The 22,060-nt window shown below is 48.1% G+C and overlaps 1 protein-coding gene across 5 annotated transcripts in view; it reads right to left on the reverse strand.

Moving 5' to 3' along the window:
* Positions 1 to 5,592: 5,592 nt before the first annotated feature.
* SGSM1 (small G protein signaling modulator 1) overlaps positions 5,593 to 22,060 on the reverse strand; it is a 78,811-nt gene continuing 62,343 nt past the window's right edge. For 4 of the 5 annotated variants that reach the window (XM_044990554.1, XM_044990553.1, XM_044990552.1 and 1 more), the window contains exons 15-25: positions 21,452 to 21,597; positions 20,065 to 20,193; positions 19,323 to 19,505; positions 16,321 to 16,392; positions 14,021 to 14,617; positions 13,642 to 13,766; positions 11,452 to 11,534; positions 10,914 to 11,023; positions 10,470 to 10,566; positions 8,767 to 8,934; positions 5,593 to 8,250 (exon numbers count right to left, since the gene is read on the reverse strand). In XM_044990554.1, coding sequence (XP_044846489.1) covers positions 8,162 to 8,250; positions 8,767 to 8,934; positions 10,470 to 10,566; positions 10,914 to 11,023; positions 11,452 to 11,534; positions 13,642 to 13,766; positions 14,021 to 14,617; positions 16,321 to 16,392; positions 19,323 to 19,505; positions 20,065 to 20,193; positions 21,452 to 21,597 — 1,799 coding nt within the window. In that variant the 3' untranslated portion in view covers positions 5,593 to 8,161. Of the gene's footprint in view, positions 8,251 to 8,766; positions 8,935 to 9,911; positions 10,008 to 10,469; positions 10,567 to 10,913; positions 11,024 to 11,451; positions 11,535 to 13,641; positions 13,767 to 14,020; positions 14,618 to 16,320; positions 16,393 to 19,322; positions 19,506 to 20,064; positions 20,194 to 21,451; positions 21,598 to 22,060 lie in introns of those variants that run through there. The other variant, XM_044990555.1, reaches the window with a different exon arrangement.

Genomic DNA, 22,060 nt, shown 5'->3' on the forward strand with positions numbered 1-22,060 from the left:
GGTACTATACATTTTAGAATTATATAGGTGCCAATCATGGGCCCATAGTGAAGGTAGAGTTACATTTTGTACATAAAGCAGGGATGCAACCTCTGTTTATGAAAAATACAGATTATTCTCCCCAAACTCTCAGCACTTACTCAGAGAAGAATGAATTTTCTGAGAATTTACAAGTAAATCTGTTAATTAATTTTAGGAGTAAATTAATTTGGTAAAAATGAGTCCCTTAAGAAATGTAGTATCCAGTGTCAGACCTTTTTATTTAACCCCAATTATCTTATTAAGGAAACAACACAGATTCTTCAAATTTCTCATACAGTTAGAGCTCACTGAGAACTTGTGCACAGACTAATATTTGAAGATTTTTATTTATTTTTTCAGATAAATGGTCATTTTAAACTATTGCTGAAAGTCCCTCCCTATGCAGGAGCTGGAGATAAAGTTCTCTTACAGAGAATTCCATGAAAAATTGCCCTCTTTTGAATTGTCTGCTACCCCCTATTGTTCTGAATGGGAGTGAGTTCACATGCTGCCCTTAGCAAAGATGTCCACTGCCTCCATTCAGCAAGCTCCTGATGGTGCAGAGAGGGCAATTCTGAGGGCAACGTGGCTTCACGGTTATTGGAAACAATGGGCGGTGGTGGCCATTTTGAAAGCAGGCAATTCTTTGAGCTTTTCTAAATAATTTTATGTTCCAGCCTCTGCTGAACTTTCGGTTATGAAAAGTAACAGGAAAAAATGACCATTAATCCTAATTATTTCATTCCCAAACCAATCCATTGCACTAGATCCGCCCAACAGAAAGGGCACATGGGTGGGGAACTAGGGTGAAATGCGGAGGGCAGGAGGTAGACAGAAGCCGGGGTATAAACACGGGTTACTTCGTGCTGATCTGTCAATGCACAACAGTCGTAAATGCAGCTTAACTAGCCAGTACAGTCTGGATACTTAGTGCTGCTCCCAAAACCCATAATGCAGCTAGAACCTACTGGGAAGCCTGGCCCTAAAAGTAAAAATAAAACACTTAAGTCTGATACTTCACATCTTGAAATCATTAGCACTATCACACTGTAACATTCTCTTTTGGCTTCTCGGTCAGTGTTCATGTATGAATTTTTAATATTTTTAAAGGAAACTCTCGACAAAAATTAGAGAACATACATCACTAATTTAGGATAAAATACATTACCAGGATGGTGTAACTATTCAAAACACAAGCATTATAAACCCAGGATATTCAGAGTTAAGGTTAAGCTTAAAAGAAATCCAAATATGTTGAGCTATAGAAATGCAAGTTAAGGTACACAAACAACCATAACACTTGTCCTTAGTGACACCAAAAAAAACCCAAACAGCTAATGTGTCTTTAAAAATCAGTTTAATCTAATCTGGGACTGAAAAAACTAAAAAACATTTTGATCATTAAGGTATGTTTCTTGCATGGTGTAACTACAGGAGAGAGTTAAGGTGGTTTGGGTACCCTAAGTAGGAAGACAGAAGAGGCAAGATTCAAAGGGATGTAATGGAAGGTATTTGGGAGAGGTACAATATTATACAGGAAAACACCATCTTTATCTACTGCAGAGTTTTAATGATTAGTTCTAGAAATAATTACCACATTTCTATATTGCTAGAAAATGTGCACTACATAAATAACAAATTGTGCTTTCAGTATCTACAAGTGCTCAAGAAATATGGGAAACATTACTAGAACTGCTGGTATTAGCTAAAATTCCAAAGCAGATAGATAAATCACAAGGATGCCATTTCTTCAGTACATTTATCAAATTTTAAAAAAATCTCTCACCTTTATCTCACTGATGAAATTGGTTCAGAGACTATCACTGGCTGAACGGGAAAAACAGAGCAGCAACTCACACTGCATATTTTCAAGTCACTTAATTTTTTTAAAGAAAATCATATGTCATGTGTGACATGGGTTGTGGAACAAGGGCTCTGTATTCTTTATAGACTATCACTAAAGTAGCTCCCAACTCAGTGAAATCAGTCGATTGACAGAGCAAGTGGGGACAGAAAAGAAAGTCAAGCATTTCTGGAGCAAGAATGACATATGACAGTTTAAAAAAAATAGTCATAAGAAAAACTAAAGTAGGAGTGAAATTCACTCCTAGCCTAGGCCCATAAAGGCCTACATACCTCTCAAGTGGGACTTAAGTAGCTTGTGCCTGTCCTCTGCTGAGAGGTGAATTTTACCCAAACAGAAGAGCTAAAATTATGCTGTCTACATTACAGCATCAGGAACAATTTCTTCCCATGAGATGGCTTTTAAACCACCAGTAAAAATTATCATTAATATCTGTACTTCTATTGCTGTCTTTAGCTACAGCAAAAACAAAATTCTGTATGGTAAGAGGCTGCTAAAAAATAAAAGGCTGAGTAAGAGTAACAATCTGCAGCATCGCAGCCTTCAATGCAATCTTGGTCTTGGGAAGAAAAGTCAATCTATATGAGAAGTGTTTACAGAAAGGCCATCCAGAGTCTCAACACAGGAAAAAAGAAAAACCTCTTCTAAAAAAACCACATTCAGGAACAAAGGCCACTTCTAAAATGTTTACTTTAGTAATGCTGAAAAAGATGGATATCAAGAGTCATTTGGTGGGTCACATCTGCAGAAAGCTCAAATGCAGGCAAAGAATCCATTAACAACCCCCTTAGGAAAGGATCAGGGTTGGAATTTGTTCTGGACATTAAGTAGAATGTATACAAAGCAAGCTGATCTGAGAGCTAAGTAGTTCTAATTAAAGTATATAGAGGGAAAAAACCTCCCCTCTCTGCAGAGAGTCAACACATGAGCTCACAGGGACTTTAGAGGTGCAAATTGCATCCATATGGAGTTGCCAGAAAGAAAATATTAATCTGGCTCATCTACTTTGCCCCATATCACAATAACTGTCTAATGCATTTCCCTGCCAAAGGCTCTATCCTAGTGTCAAAAGTCAATTTGTCTGCCTGCACAATGTGTAGCTACCCAGGGAAGGGAAGGGAAACAAAGAAGTAATATGGCTCTGTTCTCCTCTCAGAAAACCCAGGGTAATACTTAAATTTTAGGGCCTCTACAACACAGGTGCACACTCAGGCAGAATGGAAAGGCTTGAGGAGAAGGAAAAAGAGGTGCAACAGCTAGATAACTCTTGTAACTCTAGGTAGCTTTGTACTGACCCTGACCCCTAGACTTTTAGTATGAGAGTATGTGCTTGTTTTCCATTGGTCTCACCACGTCCTTTATCCTATTATAGACATAAGCAAACTCTTTCCCAATGGCCACCCTCCTAACTCATTTTGTTTAAATCACCAAAAGGAAACCACTCAATGTGTGAATTAGATGTCATACACAAGACTTGCGGAGCACTAATCAGTTTAAATGGAAATTGACATATTATGCATGGATTACAACACAAATTACAATACAAGCCTGACTTTAAAGGTGGCCTCCACTTACCTGCACACACAGTTTACGCACTGTTTTCAGAGTAGCAGCCATGTTAGTCTGTATCCGCAAAAAGAACAGGAGTACTTGTGGCACCTTAGAGACTAACAAATTTATGCTGAAATAAATTTGTTAGTCTCTAAGGTGCCACAAGTACTCCTGTTCAGTTTACGCACTGTCATTTGTGCACACAGAGCATGCTAGTGGATATATACATTGGCACAAAAATTGTGTGCATACAAGTGGATTCTCAGGATAGGTCTACACTGCAATTGGAGATATTGCAGCACCCGTAGTCATAGCTGAGCAAGCTTGAATCTAGCTAGCTAGCTTGGGTACTAACAGTAGCAGCACAGACTCACTGCCCAAGCACAAGTATGCACTCGGGCAGCTAGCCCGTGCTGCCATGGCTTTACTGCTATTGGCACCTGAGCTAGCTAGATTAACGCTATATCGGGTGCGTCTTCACGTACTGCAACCACCCTTTGGATTGCAGTGTGGATATACCAACTTAAAGCCCATGGACACACCTAGGGTGACCAGACAGCAAGTGTGAAAAATCGGGACGGGGTGGGAGGTAAAGGAGCCTATATAAGAAAAAGACCCAAAAATCAGGACTGTCCCTATAAAATTGGGACATCTGGTCACCCTAAACACACCAGGCCCTGTGTGCATTAGTTGGAAGTTATGTGAGGTCAGTTCCCATTCATTACAACAGAACCTCTATTTTACAACTAATTAGGGATTGAGGAGTTCAGAAAATTGAACATCTCAAATTGACAGTGGTATGGTGCTCAAGTTGCAGTATGATACTCTGTGTCACGTTCTTCTTCTCCTCCACACTACTCCAAAGCAATTTCCAATACATTGAGCCATTAGAATGTGAAGGGATGTTGACTCATTTTTCAGTGACGCCACTTTCATTATGTGATTTTTTTTTCCCGTCAGGAAAAATGGGTTGTATAACTGGCTGTTTATAAGACTGGCGTACACAAAAATCACAGTTCTAAAGTATTTAAACCACTGATGGATGGGTGGGGACATCACACAGTCACGTTATCTAATTCATGTTTTGGTTTTGGAATCAATTTGCTCACAATTTTTTATTTCAGACAGACAAGCAAACCCTTCCCCCCTTACTGCTCTCTGAGTGTTCTGTTGGAACAGTCTCAGTTTCCAGGGGCTCTAATGTCCCTATGAAATCCAAACTATCCCACAGTTTTTCAGGGCCTTTGTGACTCCAAGTACACATTCTATGGACACACACGCAGAGCTGAGCTAGGACCACGTATGGCCAAAAGCTATGGAAATTTGCCATGATTACAGTACATCTTGACTTTCTAATATGCACTGTTTATAAACCCCACCAATCAGCCAACCTGCCTGCAGCTGTGCATGTGAATTAACAACCTGGCAAGATATCTGAACAAGAAATGCATTCAAAGAGCAAAGCACTCAAGATAAGACATACGCCTGACCAAATTCTGCTCTGAGATTTGCATGCACAACTCCCACTGGAATATCTGAGAGCAGAATTTGTTCCACTGACTTTAATGTATGCTGGCAGCTCCCATTTGAATGTTACATTGAGTGAATTGCCTGCAATGGAGTTACTCTGGATTTACATTCGAAGTGAGAGTAGAATGTATCCCTCAAGCTTTCTCTAGGGACACTTTTCATTATTTTTCTGGAGAGTACTCTGGGGTCAGTTTAATGTTCATACTCTTAGAGCAAAATGGATGCAGTGTTGCTTTAACTGCAGCCTAATATATTAAATTCTTGGGGGAATCTAATTTGCTGCAATAAAACACATTAGGCCCTGATCCTGCAATCACTTCTACCCAGGATGACCCCAGTGCCTGTGCAGAGCCACACAGAAATCAGTGGGGTGAAAGAGGCCACCTGTGGCGATTCCATTGAGGGATCAGGGATAAAGTTGTTACCTCTGTTTCTGTTCCACAATTTTTAATCAGCGATAAACCAAGCAAAGCTGAGGTCAAACGGTTTCTTAACCTGCATTGAGCTTTTTGTTGCTTTAACAGAACAATTCTCACAGTACAAGGAAAGTGACAGATTGGCACATCGTTGAGTAGGTGCTATAGAGAACCACGCAGTTCGTAGAAGCAAAGATTTTTTTTCCCCCCTCAAAAAAATAATACCCGACTTAAATCACATTTTTTCTCTATACTGTATATATAGACACAATTTTCTGGTAAACATTTACAAGATATGTTTGCAACATTGAAAGATATATCTCCATTTGCATAAAGAGTCACACTCACTGAATTCAGTATACAAGGACACACAGTAATGTACAGTCAATAGAATAAATAAATACTTTTTTTTTGTTAGAAGTTATTCAAAAACACTGCTACTGATGGGCCCGAAGACGCAGTCAGATAATACAGATAGCTGATATTGTGCAGGATTCTCAGCTATCCGTTTAAAAAAAAAAAAAGGCTGAAAGCTAGTGTCATCAGAGTTGTTGCTTGATAAAATACTACTATTTATGCCTATCTAATAGTTATTATTCCTTAGTTTTGCTATGTGAAGGTGTCACTTTGATCCCTTCCACTTTAGAACAAGGTTACTCAGATTATTTATCCATTTTAACATCTGAAAAGCTACAAGGTCTAGAATCAGGAACAGGTCACCAGTGTAGGTGTGAGATTTGCTCTCTGCTTTAGGAAAAGATGAGAGATTCATAGTCGAACCTGAAGGTTTAAAGCCCAACTTCTTCAGTTTCCATGCAGACTATTTCAGATGCTAGTACGGACTGTTTTCTCCAGTAAATTAAGCTCTTTTTGGAGTTTAATACAGCAGATTGGCTCTAACCTGGGCAGAAAATTGCTTCAAAGGGTTTCCTACCTCATGTGGATAAAGTACAAATAGCCTGCAAAATAAGAAATTAGAGAAGACAGATTTCCTCTGCTTTCACCTTGTGCTGTATTCTTCTCCAGCAAAAGGGTTCAGCAGGCCCTGCCCTTCCCTGGTTTGCAGTTACAGACTCTGCATCCCAATAGTACAGAGGGATGAGCTGATTTGTTCACATATTGCAGAGTGGCTCACTGTACTCTGCAACTGATTTCTGGAGCATGCACTATTTTCTTCTGGGTTTCTTCTGCAAGCAACATCTGAGACACACAACACACAAATACAAAATACATCAGTACAAAGAAGGGTTCTGCAGGAGGAGAAACAGAGGAGTCCCTTTCCCCTTCTGGTGAACACCACTCTCTCAGCGGAGAGGGCTCTGGCCTAGCCCTGCTGCGGGAGCTGAGTGGAGGAAGAGAAAACACATTTATCACACATTTCATGGCTGGCAAACAGATTTTTGCAGCACAATTTGAGAGAAAGTACCCTTGAAAGAGCTACAGCAAAGCATTTTCTCAGCTGCTAGGAGCAACCATGGACTGGTTTAGCCATGACAGTGACCTTCCTGGGCAGGTGGAAACTAACCCACTAACACAACCCACTTCTCTCCTTTTCCTCTTCTACTTTTTTTACCTGAGTTGAAAAATAAACCCAAACTCTTGGCTGCACTAACCTCACCAATTACCCTGCAGCTCAGTTTTCCTGCTGCTCTTGTGTGGACAAGGTGCTGCACGCCACAGCACCAGTGGGGCACAACGCTAGTGCCACTGCAGGGGAGCTGCCTTGGAATTGCACCACTCTGGGTACCCAGAGCAGAGAATGCTACGCTTGGTCTATTTTCCTCCACATGGGCCTGACCCAAAGCCCACTGATGGCCACCTGGAGTCTTTCCATTGACTTCAATGGGCTAAGGATCAGGTTCCATAAACACAAGAGACTCCTCTGGGCACAAACTCTAAATTTTCAAAAGAGCTCAAGGCTGGATTTTTCAAGTGCTCAGGACCCACAGTTGGAACCAGACTTTCCGGTAGAGCTCAACTCCTATGTTGGCACTGAAATACTTGGCATCCTGAGCTCTTTTGGAAACTTAGCCGGAGTTGGAACTCCACATGCTCTGATCCTGGGGTGAGGAGCAAACTGTAAACCCTAGGGAATGGGAGGAAAACAGAGCCCCAAACAAGGGAGAGGGTCTATCGTAGGAGGAACTTCTCTGATCAGAGTCTCTCTGCTGAAGGCACAGCCTCCTGCTCCTCCCACAGAGCCGAATGCGGAGAACATCCTAGTTTTTACTAGCTTGAGAGGGATGCTGCCTGGCTTTCTTGTCACGTGGGGAAGCTGCTTCTTGGGAAGTGCTTTGTTCCCCTGCAGTATATGCTGCAAATTCAAAGGTGGACCCAAGGGACAGCAGAGGCACAGTCTGCCTGTAGCCCACCCTCTTTGAGAAAGCTTTGTCTGGAAAGTGCTCTTGCTAAAGATGGGAACCGGAACTGCAGTAATACCACCAAAGCAAAGCAAGGCAAGGCAATGTCTGCCCAGGATTTGCTTCCAAAGTAGAAATGTTTGAAACAAAAACTAAGATGCAGATTTACAGATCTTTGGTCAATCACTGAAAATGAATGTTGAACTGAAGAACTAAACCAGGGGACCCTTCCCCTAATGTCTAAGCTCAACAGCATGAAAGCAGAGATAAGGGTACTTTCATCTTAGAGAGCAGCATGTGTCAAACTACCAAGGTTTTTTTGTCACAGGTGTGGCACTTCAAGAAAAAGGAGATGGGGCAGGAAGTGTTGGACGGGAGTCCGCGACGTCTCGCCAAACACCCCACCCTTCCCAGGCCTTTCATTTATTCTCAATCAGCGTCTGGACTTTGTACACGAGATCCCGGGCCAGCTTCAGGAGCTGTTTGGTGTTGTGCCGCTCAGCCATTTCTGGAATATGGAAGGAAAAGGAATTAACAAACGATGGCCAAATAGCTCATAGTCCTGAGAAAGCCGAGAGCCCGTCAAAGGTTTGCATCTCTCTGCCCATGCCATGTTTTAGGAAGGAGCTGAAGCTATTCAGAGCAGTTGTGGGGTCCTGATCATGGCTGTGTCCAGAAGCACCATATTTAATATTTATGAGAATCATTATTAGCTAAAGAATCGCTGGGGGACTGTTCTGTACCGGGAAGCGTAACCGTGTAACAAGTGGAGAATCTGAGGCATGGAGCAGCAAAGCAACTGCCCTCAGACGACCGAGGAAAAGCAGATTAGAACCGACAAGTTGCTGGCTCGCAGCCCTCTGCTCAGGACATCAGCCTAGCAGCCTCTCATAAGCAATATTGCCCCATTCTGTTTAAATAAACGCTAGTGATTAGTATAGACTAACCCACCCTAACCACAGAGACTTGTTGACAAAGACTGAGTACCTGCCCTAGATCCAGCCCAACAAAACTCAGGACGTACCATTGAAGAACTTGATGATATCTGTAAAATCCATGTTATTTTCCAAAATGATGTCCCGGTACATTTCCACCAAGGCCAAGGCTATGAAGAGGACATAGTGTGAAGAGGAGACACATGCAGCTGCCCAGATTGTCTCCCAGACAGAGAAAACATCATCATACACCAGCTCTGTAAAAGAGAGAACAACAATGGCTAAGCCAGGGCGTCGTTTAGGATGGGTTCAGGACCTGGAATGGGTCTATGGAGAATGCCTAGCAACAATGGCGAGTCCCTTCTTTGGAAGGTTACAGAATTATTTTTAAAAGGGGATTTTGTTTCAGACAGATGGTTATTTTATATGGAAAGTTGTTTTTATAGATGGAAAGTAATCAGACTCCTGCCAGGACTTAAGGACCTAAGTGTGGCCTGACTCTTATCTCACATCAGTGTAAACCAGGAGTAACTTCACTAGCCATTGGAGTTATATGGGTGGACATGACAGAACAGTCAGTCCCAATGCAAAAGGTGATTTTAATTTAGTGGAGAAAGGCAGAACAAACCCAACGTTGGGATTTAGCATCCAGCCAAATTCAAATTAGAAATAAGGCACAATTTTTTTAACATTGCGGGTGATTAACCGTTGTAATAAACTCCCAAGGGAAGTGGAGGGTTCTCCATCTCTTGATGTCTTCTAATCCAGACTGGCTGCCTTTCTGGAAGGTACTTTTGCCAAACACGAGTTATTGGGCTCAGTACAGAGGGTAACTTGTGAAATTCTCTGCCCTGTGTTTTCCAGGAGGTCAGACTAGATGATTTAATGGTCCCATCTTGCCTTAAGGCATGTGGCTATAAAACATGACACCTCCCCATGCCCAGATATTAGTTATCCATGTTATAGACTCTGTCTAATACAAATTATTTCCCCAACATACTAACATTGCTGCTCAAACATTAAAATACAACGAAGTAGAATTTTGTGACTGAATTACAGATAAATAAGGGATGACACCACCATAGCTATCAACAAGCTTAGTGTGAGCTCTGCTCACAGAGCTCGCTCCCCACCAATCTGACATTCCCAACCTACAGCCCGCCTACACAGGAACCTCCCCCCGCGCTGGCTTTTGCTGTACCTTTGTGTAACTACCTATGGGGACTAGGATGAAGCCAGTTTATTGTCTCTTCCACATGTGAGTGAAGGTATCCAGGGGGCGAGAGGAGAGGCCATTAGATGAGTATGTCACAAAGCCCCACACCTGAAACTTGTTTTTAAAAAAGAAGAGTCAGTTGCTGGCCCCTACGCTGTAAACGCTTTGGGACTGGGGATGTTTTGCATGTATTGGCCCTGGAGAGAAAAAAGTCGGCGGCTGGGGGGGGTGCGGGGGCAAAAGGGCCAACGACAGGCAGAGCTTTAAGCAGGGTCCTTTGCCGCGGCAGCGCTTTAAATTCAGCAGGGTACGGGCTGGTACTGGTGGCCACTTTTTACCGGTACACTGTACTGGCCCATACCGGCTTTCTTTCACCCCTGGAGGGAAGACTCCCTGAACGAGATCCCTGTGGAATGGGGAGTGAGCACAGACTGGAACGGGGTCCCTGAATTTGCTCCCTCCCCAAGGAATATCTAAATTTATGCCACTGCTTTTAAGGTAGAGGCACACTGGGACCTGTCTATTGCACTTGGTTCATCAGAGGCCTTGAGGATATGGCCAGGTCACGCCACACACCTCGCTTGAAGTCCAGGAGAAACCATCGATAGCAGAAGTAGAAATGGGTGTAGTCCCCATTCTGGTGCATCAGCTCAAAGAGCTCAGAGTCCAAGATCTGTCCAAAGAAAGCAAAGGGAGCCCAGAATCCAGTTAGTGTACAAGAAGGCACCAGCTATTGCTCCCATCCGGCCTTTCTGCCCTGCCCTCAACCCCCTCCACAGCTCTACACATGCTCCCTCAGGCCTTCTCTTCAAGCTCCTCTGTAGCCGCAACACTCCCTCATACTGGGCATTCCCCCACAAGCTCCTCCATAACCCTGCGCCCCATACCAAGGGTGCCTGCTCCAGAACCCTCCCCACTCCCCTTAAGCGTCCTTCTAACACAACAGGCGGATGAGAAAAACCTTCCTTCGGCTGATCTGAAGTGCCACCACATTCTCGCCATGAGCCCCAGGCCCAGTACCTGGATCAGCGACCTCATGTTGGCAAAGTGGGTGTCCATGGCTCCCCCATGTGGGAAATTCTGGTTCATCCTTTTCATGAGCTCGGTGAAACAGCTGAACGCAAGCGCCTCTGCACAGGATAACAGAGTGTGTCACGGCTCTACTGCACGCGTGCATTCACGTGTGTACACACCAATTACATACAGGCACCTTGACATGGGTGTCTGTATGTACACATCTGCTCACACACACACGCACATACCTACAACTGAAAGTAACCCGGCCTCCGTTACTGAATCTCTTCAGCAGAGGCCAGGATGAAACGGGCCATGGAGACAGCTTCTCCCCCCGCACCCAGAGGGGTCTCTCCAAGCGGGAGGCTACATTGAGGAAGCGTGGCCAGGACTCGTGCCGTCCCTGTTTGGGGGACAGAGCCAGACAGGCCTGGACATGCCAGATCTGTGGGGCTGACTGAGCCAGCGAGCTCTCCCCACATCTCCCCTCTTCAATACTCAGCTAAACGCACTCCGTGGAGCTGCCAGGACCCCACCCACTCACCATCATCCAGGATGACCAGGAGAGGCGCCAGCAGGTCGCACATTCCCTGCACGTAGCCGATCTCAATGTGCTGCCAGATGTAGCTGGGGAGAGAGTGGGGAAGACGGGCTGTGAACTCCCCAGGGGGGCTTCGCCCAGCGTATGGCTCTAGGAGGGCAGCCCACCTTCCCGGGGGAAATGGGCTGGAGTACTTGGCAGTAGCCTGCCTGCCCCACTGAAGCCAAAGAGCTCGATTCCCCGGTGCCGGGCGCTGTCATTACTGACTGGGTGGCAACCCACACAGCAGCGCCTGGCACCAGGCGGGGGAATCAGACCCCGCGGATCCCCACCCACATCAGGCAAGTGAGGCCAAGTTAAACTGAGTGACGATGTGGCCTGCTGGAGGGAGGGAAAAGGCACTGCTCTAATTAACCACTAGGTCCAGCAGCACAGAGCCTCTGGAAAGGACCTGCCAGCCCCGCTATCGCTGGTGGCGAGGCCCTGGAACATCCTTCTAGATGGGCTGCACTTGGAGCGGCGCCGGGGGGAGCCGCTGTGTTCCTGTATGTTCCTGACAGAAATACAGTTGGTTCAGGGTCTGCAGAGCCGTTTGCCCCTCTTTTCTCCCTAGCGGGGGTGCAGCAGGGGGTGCGCTCTGTCATTCTGGAAGCGCCTGGAGAACACGTCTCATTCCGCACCCCTTCACCCCTCTGCATGGAACAGCCATCCTTCCATGGAGACAGACTGGGCAGCGCTCCCTTCAGAGCCCAGCAGTGCCACTGGCAATCGGCCGCAGGTGCTGCTCAAGTGACACCGGCTCACCTGCCCCTGCAGCTAAGGATGCAGCCTGGGCCGTGAAAGGAGGGCCACAGGGATCAGCAAGGAGACATGAGAGCTGCCTTCACTTTCCCCTGCTAATCCTACCCTCAGGTTTGCTCACTCATTCCAGCACAGCTAGCCTGTAAACGACTCACTCGGGCAGGTGAGGGGTTGGTTAACCATTACATTCGTAATATCCCAAGTCGATATCGGGCAATAACGACTCAGCAGGGACCAGCTCAGGAGCAAGTGAAATCAGAATCAAGCAGTGCCAGGGGCAATGGTGAAAACAGTGAAGAGTTTAACCCTAGTCTGTAAAAAAAGACACACGCCTCTGCCCTCCAGTCCGTTCTCTGGCCCACAAGAAAGCCTATCTGAGCAGACCACCTGCTGCTACTTCTTCTCCCTCCCTGGATCAAGGGCTCCTGGAGAGTAATTAGGCTGGCAAAGATCACATGCCAGATTTGGTAATAAATCAAAATTCACTACAGAAGGTCGCAAAAACCTATTTGTGGCATAAGGAAATCTGAATAACCCTATCTATCTTTCCAGATGCCTGCTGCACTGTAGGTCTCATCTCAGCCAAGATCTTCCAGGCCTGCCTATGAGATTGACAGCTCTAATGAAATAACTTCTTTTCCTCATATTGTTGAGATGTGTAATATTAACGCTTCAGCTTTCACTGCCACTCACATGGCTGGGTCAACAGAGCCAGAGCTGTTTGTGATCTGTGAGCGTCTCTACAATGACCTCTCCATGAGATGACTAATCAACAGAAGTCAGAAATCCACCCAGATATTTCTGACTCTCCAGGTTCTCCTACAGCCCTCACCACCGTACTGTTTGCAATAATATGCACATGTAACGATGTCTGGCATTTGCACTCCTCATTAGCATTTGAGTTCTGCAGGGTGAATCCTCATTAAAACTCTGCATAACCCGACAAGTGAGTGGGCTGCACCGTGTTACCCAATGGGATGCTGGACGTGGTGAAGCAATGTCTGCTGCTGTCCTGTGGGACCTTGCTGGCACTGAAGAGTGGAGCCCACCTACTGTGAGCCACACAGCAAGCTGGTCCGGGCTGGATTCATACCAAACGACAGAACTGTATCACTGCTGGACCTGAGGTGGCCAGCAAGAGCTAAAGGCTATTGCCATCGCTTCCTCTGCTACTGGGGGTGGGGTCTCAGAGGCTGGATTCTTGTAGCCACAATTCCCTGTCTGATTACGAGCTGCACGGACACTGGCGCCTTCTAGGGGAGAAACAATAAAACAGAACAAATGGGTTTGGAGCAACACTGGAGCCAGCACCGTTGGCTTGGAGTTTCCCTACTCATGAATAGGACCACCTGTGTGAAAGTCAGCTCCTGCCCTAATCCCACAGGTTGATACCTGCACATGACGTTGCGGAGCTTCTCGAGGTTGGCAGGTGTGAAGTACCAGTAGTTCCGGTCACATCTCTGCACATCCTTCTCAATGCGATGCAGGTTCACGGTGTACATGTCCAGGAGCTCTGGCTACCGAAATATGGACCAAAATAATACAGATGAATTCATCCAACTCCCCCACAAAGGAATGCTGCGAGGTCAAATGAATCCCTGTGCACCACACTCTGCTCAGAGGTTTGGGTGTGAAGGAGGTAGCCATCATGCATGCAACTGCAGAATGAACATGGTGAGTCGCACAGAGAAACTGGTGAAATGTATTTGAAAAGGGACCTACAGACTCCTGGGTCCCAGCCCGAGATGGAAATTCCTAGGCAAATACTCACAGAATAGGTGACCCCAGTTGAGGAGACGGGAGAAACTTCATTGTTAGCCAAGTCAGCCACAGCTAGTGAATCCAGCTGTGGGTACAAGCTCTCCATCTCTGGTTCCTCCGATAAATTGTCCTCACTCCCCACCAAGCTGCGCTTCTCAGCTTCACTATCAGCCCAGCTCTCATCCACCACGGAAAGCCCCACCGCTTCGCTGTCAGGCAAAACCGCCACTGTGCTCCCGCCAACTGGAATAAAGACTTCTAAGCTTCCATTGATGGGACATTCACCTTCCAGGCTGTCCTGGCCCTGCAGATCCTCCCCCGCCAGCTTATCCTCTGACAGCGTATTGGCTGAGCTCTGTGGTTTCGGGGCCTCTGCCCCACTGGCTTTCCCTCGGTGGCAGGCCTCAGTTTTACTGGATTCCATCACGTTATCGTCTGTGCTGAAGCTGTGCTCTGACGTGCTGTAGAAATTCTGGGATGAAGGATGGCCAGACTCAGGGGAACATGTGCCATTGGCGATCGTCCCGTTTAGGATTTTGGCTTGTTTGCCATCTTCGAGTTGGGCATCTGCCTCAGGCTGTTCCACATCCTCAACTGATTCAAACACCTGTGCAAACAATAAGCAGAAAGCCCCCTTAGCCCAGGCAAATGCGCTTTGCGTTCACCATCAACCCCTAACTCTTTGGCTGGTGACGCGATCCCCGTGTTCCAGGCCGTTGGGAGAAAAGTGAAGTTCTGTTCTGAAAAGTGACACCATCCTACCCAGTCACTGTGCTCCCTGTATACGTTCAGAGTCAACGGATGAGCAGCTTTCACTGCTTTCACCTCCTGCTAGCTCTGTGGCCCCAAAGCCAGCCGAGAGAGAGCTGGGTCCTAGTTTGGCTTGCACATCATCAACAGAACATAACCGCGTTCTGATTGCCAAATCAGTTACAGCCGTGTAGCCCCACAGGCAACAGACACTGGGGCAGGACAGGTGCAACTGAAGGCAGCATCTTTACTGTGCATGACAATGGAGGAGCTAGAAAGACCCTAGCTTTCCTCTCAGATCCCAGGATGAGCATGCAGGCCTGGCAGCTGGAACAAAGCACCATTTTACCTGGAAGCTGAGTGGGTTGACGTAGTCACTCCCAGACAAGCAAGGGGCTCACAATGCCATTTTATAGTCACTTTCCATAGCCATCGTGAATTTCTGAGCATATTAACTTCAAGCACAGCCCACAACAAGATGCTCTGGCGACTGACATTCTGGAAGTGACCTAGACTCATTCACATCACAGTAACAACAGTTTAAGGGCAACGATGTTGCACAACATTCTGCAGCGCATTTATGTTCGCGTCTAGGGGCTGTCACAAGAGGGGGCAAGAAATCTGCTCGAATACTCGGCTGCTTGCTTTGGATGCTCATGCAGTTTGTGCGGAGTTAAGTCAGCATCAATGCAGACAAGCTGTGCACGACTCCAGTGCATTTGGACCTCCTCTGGCTTATGAGTAAGAAATGGAGCCAAATTCAGGTACTGCATAAGACCGACTCCAGCTAGAGGTAGAGCATTTAGTAGCTCCATTCTGTTTATAACCACTGCCCTGAGGAAGTTTCACTCCACAGAGAAGGGCCCACACATCTTGATTCTGGCTCTGTTCTGTCTGCAGTAGCCATTCAGGATGCTCCAACACATTTTCTAGGATTAGCTGAATTTTATTTTGTATGTCACCAAACTGCAGGTCTCTGCCACGGACCTGGCCATGTAAGATGACAAAAACTTCACCATGTGTTGTGTCCACTGAAGCCTCAGCTTCAAACTTCCAGCCTCATTCGATCTAGCCATACACAGTTTCTGATTATTTACAAAAGGCCCCGCCAGTACTCCTTGCAGTGACTGCCTTCTGTGCTGTATTTTAATGCAGAAAGGCACTGTGTATTTAGCAGGGTTGTAATTTAGGTGCACAAATGGCTGTTCATATGTAAATCAGCTCATGGCGCCAAAGCAGGAAGCTAATGAGGTCAAGGTTGGCACATGCACAAAGTTTGCAGAAAATGGGGCAAATCTTTCATTTGGAGTCCAGCAGGAGGTCTGGATGTCAAGTCCTATCAAGCAACGCTCTGTCTTGATCTCCGCAGCCTTCAGAGTAGCATGCAGGCTGCAGTGGAGTGAGCCACTCTGAGCTCAATTAACTGTATTTTGGACACCCCTAATATAAGCATGTTCAGAACTGGCAGATAAAGCTCTGTGTATCAACCCAAGATGGAGTCACACTAGAGGGTGTGGCAGCTACTGAGCAGGCACCAGCCTGCAAAGCTGGATGGGTTACCTGTGTGCTGGAGCTGGAGTCACTCTGCAGCCGGGCGTCGCTTTGCCTGCCAGAGCTACAGCTTTGGGAAGACTGCAACAGAGAAGAGTGGAACAGTTCAGGGAAAAAAGCAAAGCACAGGCTTATACTGTCCCCACCTGGATCCCCAGGGTGAAGCTAACGCAGCAGCAGCATTGTAACCTGCACATCTGCACACAAGGATTGGGGGAAACTGCACCTGATAAATCCTCATATTTAAATCAGGGAAGCAACAGATTTCCAGGACCTGAGATGTGTCATACTGGGTCAGGTTATTGGTCCTGAGTTCAGCATCCTGCCTCTAGCAGTGACTAGTGCTTCTTGTTAGAGGAGCGCTGGCAATTAAGAAGAAAAAATGACCCGAGATGTCCCAGGTGAATTGTTCAATGCCGTACATTTGAGGACGAGATGAGCTGCTTTCTCTGGCCCTTGGGGAGGTCAAGCTGCATCCCTGAAGTGCCCGAGCCTACTAATCCTGATCCCGAGTCAGCAGTGAGCTGATTAACCGCATCTGAGTTTACATAAGTAACCAAATCACAGGCCATAACCCAACCCCTCCTCCCTACACACGCTCTTGGGGTTTAAAGTATTGTAATTTCAGAGAGACTGTCGAGACTGACGGACTAGAAAAGCGACAGCAGCATTTTCGGACTCCAAGCTGAAGTGGAGCAGGCTGCTCTTCTGCTGTGGATCTGTAATGAACCATGAACCACAGGAGCAGGAATTTGCAGCCTCCTGTGCCCACCCCGGTGTTGTACTTGTTGGCCGGGTCTCCAGTGGGGAGGGGACAGGCAATCGCTTTCTCCATAATCGTGGGGACATTTTGGAACAGTAGATTTCAGATTTAAGGTAGGGAAGGGGTGATCCTCTACACCCATTGGCTCTGTCAGGGCCCCTCCCAGGAACAGAGAGATGGGCCAGGTGTCACTCAGCCACACAATGGAGGCACCACTGAAATGGGAATAATTCACTGAAATGCAGTAAATGCCAAATTCTCGCACCTGGCTCAGTGCAAGAGCTGTGTCAGCTTAGCTCCTGCAAGCAACAAAGGGATCTGTGCACTCCCTGCATATCCCCTACTCCCCCACCCACAGCATATGGGTACACAGCTACCTTCATCTCTATCTGACAGATTCACCAACCAATACACACATACACACCCTCTTTCAGAAGGAAGACAGATAAAGCCGCAGTGGAGCAGAGCTGCAGCTCAGACAGCCTGACCCTTCCTTTGGCCTTCCTTGATATGGTTTTTGCTTCCAGTGGATGAGGTCAGGTGACTTGGCTAGTCTCTTGTTCTGTTGCACAGAAAACTCTCCCCCTGGCACTGCAATGCCCTGATCTGCAGCTGGCACCTTCCCAGTTCCCAAAGCCCTTGTATGGATGCCCTGCTCCAGTTTTCCTTCTCAGAGAACAAAGCTGGACTGAAAGCCCTCACAAGTATCTGTGTTCAAGGCTGTTTCCTTTAACAGACTCTGCCCTCCACCCCTGGCGCTTGTTCTCTAGATTTATTTTCCTTGCCACATGCCAGTCCTGGAACAGCAAGGCCCCCCAAGGTCCACATCTAAACCCAACAGCTTCCTTCCCACCTGCCTATTCCTGTGGGACCAGTTCATCGCTCTGATGCAGAGCGGAATCAAAGGCACTCAGCTGCGTTCGGCAACGAGACAGCAAAGGAACAGGGATCCAAGTGAAGATTTCATGTCTTCGGAGACCTGTCTGCCAGCTATTCCCATAGCTTCTGACCCCTGCAGGTCCGTACACCCCACGGGCCTGAGTCTCCTCCCTCTAACACCAGCTCAACACGGGGGTCACTCCACTGTCGTTATTCCTGATTTACACCAATCTGAGTGAGAAGAGAATCTGGCTCTAGGTTACAGCCCTCCTTTCTCCTCGCCCCCAGGAACATCGGTGTAAACGGGATCTGAATGGGCAAAGTGCGGTGGGGCGGGTGTTTATTCATGGTCACATGCTACTGAATGCTGGGTGCTGGGCTCCCTTGCCCTTTTAATAACTGTTCTCTTGTTACACAGACTCCAGGCTTGCGAGTGGGAAATGTTGCCTCAGAGAGGTGCCCGGGGTGGTGTTTAATGTTCCCACGCTACTGGGGGGAGGAGGGTCGAATCTGTTCTCTTTTGTGTTGTTAAGAGGAACCCTTAGATACTGAAGCCAGTTCTTGTAGCTTCAGACACCGCCGGACAGAAAGATCACACCTGTGTACACCTGAATGAGACCGAACAAGGGCATGGCCCTGGGCGTCTATCTCTGGGCTGATCCTCGTGGGCATGCTGCAGTCTGCACCGATCAGCCACTAACTCAGTTGCCTCTGCTCTCCTGCACCACTGCCCCCCTCACCTCTCTCTGACACTGCCCCAGACGAGCCCCTCAAACCTCAATGCTAACTGCCCAGCTCGGTGCATTGCTGCAATTGCTCAGCGGTGGGTTCTCCACCTACCAGCACACACGCTAGCTGAATCAGCTGATTCATCTTCGACCCCACCCTTTAGATGCCAATTAATGCAGCTAGAACCTATTTTAATACAATATTGTGGTGCTGGCTAACCAAACCCAGAGGCTGGCTGGCTGGCTGGCTGGCTGGCTGGCGTGACTGCGGCGCAGGTCTCGGTACTTCCAGGGGCATGGGGATCACAGAGGCTGACGCTCCCACGGGGAAGGCAGAGGCTAGAAGAAGACACAACTCTATTCCAGAGCCGCAGGCAGCACCATGAGCAGTACAGGCCCAGGGAGACGAAGTGGAGAGAGACACTGGAGAGCAGGAATCAGACCAGTCTCTCTGTCTAGCTGGGAAGTGAAACAGTCACTGTGAACAGTGTTTGCAGAGGAGCAGAAATGGGGAGAGGCAAAGAGGGAGAGCAGGAGAGAGAATGGCGAATGGGCCAACAGTAAAATACCAGGGAAAAGGAGCCCTCTTCCCCCGCGGGGCAGATGGGGGGCCCCACTTGGCAGGCCCTCAGCCGGCTCACCTCGTTGCTGACAGTCGAATCCCTGTGCATCATCCTCTGAATGTGGGTGTCTAAGCTCACCCCGGAAGAGCACTTGGCCAGAGCTGCAGCGTGGGATTCCTTCTCCCTTTGCCGAACGATGGCCTCGCAGCCCAGCCATTCCGCCATGATCTGTTCGTAGCAGGCCCGGATCTGATCATCAACCTGCAGCATTCAGAGAGAGAGACCCGCCGGGACAGGCCGAATGGGGGCGTGGCTGCCCCTCTGCACGGCTCCACCCCAGACATGCTCCCCACACTCTGAACACACTTTAAACCCAGGCTGAGTGCAAGGCTTCTGATGTCTGGTCTGAGCTCCGGTGTGGCACAGGCAGAGAAGTTCCCCCCGTCAGATGCCACATGATGGAGAAACTATGACCCAGCTTCTTCCCTCCCCGAGAAGCTGCCAAATGGTTGAGCAAAGTGCTCTTGGAAGGGGATCAGCCTCCAGCCAGACAGCAGCATTTCAATCCCTTGCTCATCCTGGTGTCTAGGCACTCAGACCTTTCCCCAGGCACCGCTGAGTCCCAGCCAGTGCATGCCCAGCACCTGTCTGGCCCACCCCTTCCCACCCTGTCAGCACCACCTATCAGAGCCAGTGGCACAAAACTTCAGCCACTGCAGGCTGGACACAAAAACCGCGGCTCTGTCCAGCTGCCTTCATCCCAAAGCTTCCCAAACCCCAGGTCTCTCCCTAGCAGCAGCCAACCCAGGGGGAGACTGACCTCTCTCCTCTCAGCTCCCGTCATCCCGAAGTGGTAGTGACCCAAGAGGAAGGGCCAGACGGCTTTCCTGATCTCAGGCTGGATCCCACCGTAGTATATGAGCCGTAACAACTCCTGCTCCTCGTAACTCTGCGGGGAGAGCTCAGCCAGTTACTGAAAGGCCCAATTGGCTGGCATTTGCAACAACAATCCCTGCCCTTCTGCAGCACCTGACAGCGCCCCAGGATCTCTGGTGCACAACGCTCCCATAGCATGCACTCCTTTTGGGTGCCGGGCTCGGACACCCAGAGCCTGACATTTTTCCAAGGTGCTGAGCACCCCCAAACCCTAAACTCCAGCACTCAGCCTGAAACAAAACAGAGGCACCTGAAGCCAGGGAGCACTTGGGAAAACACTGGCCTTGAAGGGCCTTCGTTAAGCCAGGCAGGGTCCCTGCGCAGCAGCGGCAGCCCTGTTGCAAGGGGAGGAAGATGCGACACAAAAGAAAAAGGGATCTGGCCAAGGTGACAAGGTCATTCTCGTGCCTTTGCATGGCCAACAATGCAGCTCCATAGCAGCAGCCCCGGGGCGGAGTTCGCACCTGCAGGGACCACATCACTCAACCCTGCTGTGGTAAGAACAACTGTGCCCCATCCACACTAGTGATCCCATCATTGCTACCCCTGGCCGAGCTGCCACACTGGCAAGTCAGAGCGAGAGCTGGAGACAGGGCCAGGGCCCTTAACTCCATGGCTCCTGCTCTAACAGGTCTAGTAGGCAGGGCTCCTGGGCTCTGGCACAGAATCGTTATGAAGCCTTGGGCATGTCACTTTTGACCACTCTGTGCCACTCTTGCAGCATCTGTGAAACGGTGATAACAGTGCTCCCCTTCGGGGGGCTGTGTGCCTGAATCAGTTCATTATCACTTGAACAATGTTGTGAGACACTTGGGCGTAAAGGGCCATACAGATGCAGAGCAGATCGTTAATGATGACTGGCCAATGCACAAGTGGTGCAATAAATAGAAAATGTAACGTAGGAAAATAAAACAGCTGGTAGAAGTCAAAAAAGAAAAAAAAAGTGTCAAAAGGGCTTAGGCAGGCATCCCGTCCTTCAGCCACTCAATGCGGCTACGCTTTTCTCATGCGCCCCATGAGTGCCCTTCTGGGGAACCTGAAGCAACAAACTGCAGAGCGGGTCTGGATAATCTGGATCCCAGCTGCAGTGGTTCTTGAGCAGCATTACACAAGCAGATACAGCCCTGCACTAACACACAGACGAGTCTCTGCCGGAGATGCTTGCAATGTTGTCATTAACCATTGGTAAAATAACCACGGAGAAGCTTTGTGTTGCAATAATTCTTGCCTAGGCCGCGTTCCAGCAGGCTAACTAGAACGCTGGTCCCTACCGTGCTATCCTGCAGGTATTTTTGCCATATCTCTGCAGTCAGGCCACAGCTGGCATCACATGGCAGGTCAGGAGACACAATGTTGTGGTTAACCAGTGCAGACAGGTGGGTTCGCACAGTGGAGAGATGTCGACAGTACGCCAGCCCTGCCAGGTGGAAGCAAGGATTCATTCAGAACAAGGCGCTTGGGCAGCCCCAGAAAACACAAATGGAAGCACAGAAAAGACCCGGAATGCCAGTGAGTCCTTCCCCCCGGGCCACTGGGGAATTGGCCACCAGTGCCGATTTTCTAGGGCTTTTTCCAGTCTAATTCTAAGAGTCACAAACAAGGGGTCTTCCTCCTTTGGGAGACTATTCTCCAGCCAGATACATTTCACTGCCAGGAGGCATTTTCCTGATCATGGGCAAATTGCTGCTACTCTCTCTAGCTCACTGGGCCAAAGCCTGTGATTTGGAGCCCCCGTCACGGAGCAGGACCCCGTTGTGCCCGGGGCTGTGCAAACACAGAACAAAGAGAGTCCCTGTCCCGGAGAACTTACAGACAGACGGGGGAGTACAAGGAAACAAGGAGACGATACTGGTCAGCATGGCGGGCCGTGGTTCTGGCAC

Source organism: Mauremys mutica, chromosome 16 (genome assembly GCF_020497125.1).
Source record: "Mauremys mutica isolate MM-2020 ecotype Southern chromosome 16, ASM2049712v1, whole genome shotgun sequence".
Classification (NCBI taxonomy): domain Eukaryota; kingdom Metazoa; phylum Chordata; order Testudines; family Geoemydidae; genus Mauremys; species Mauremys mutica.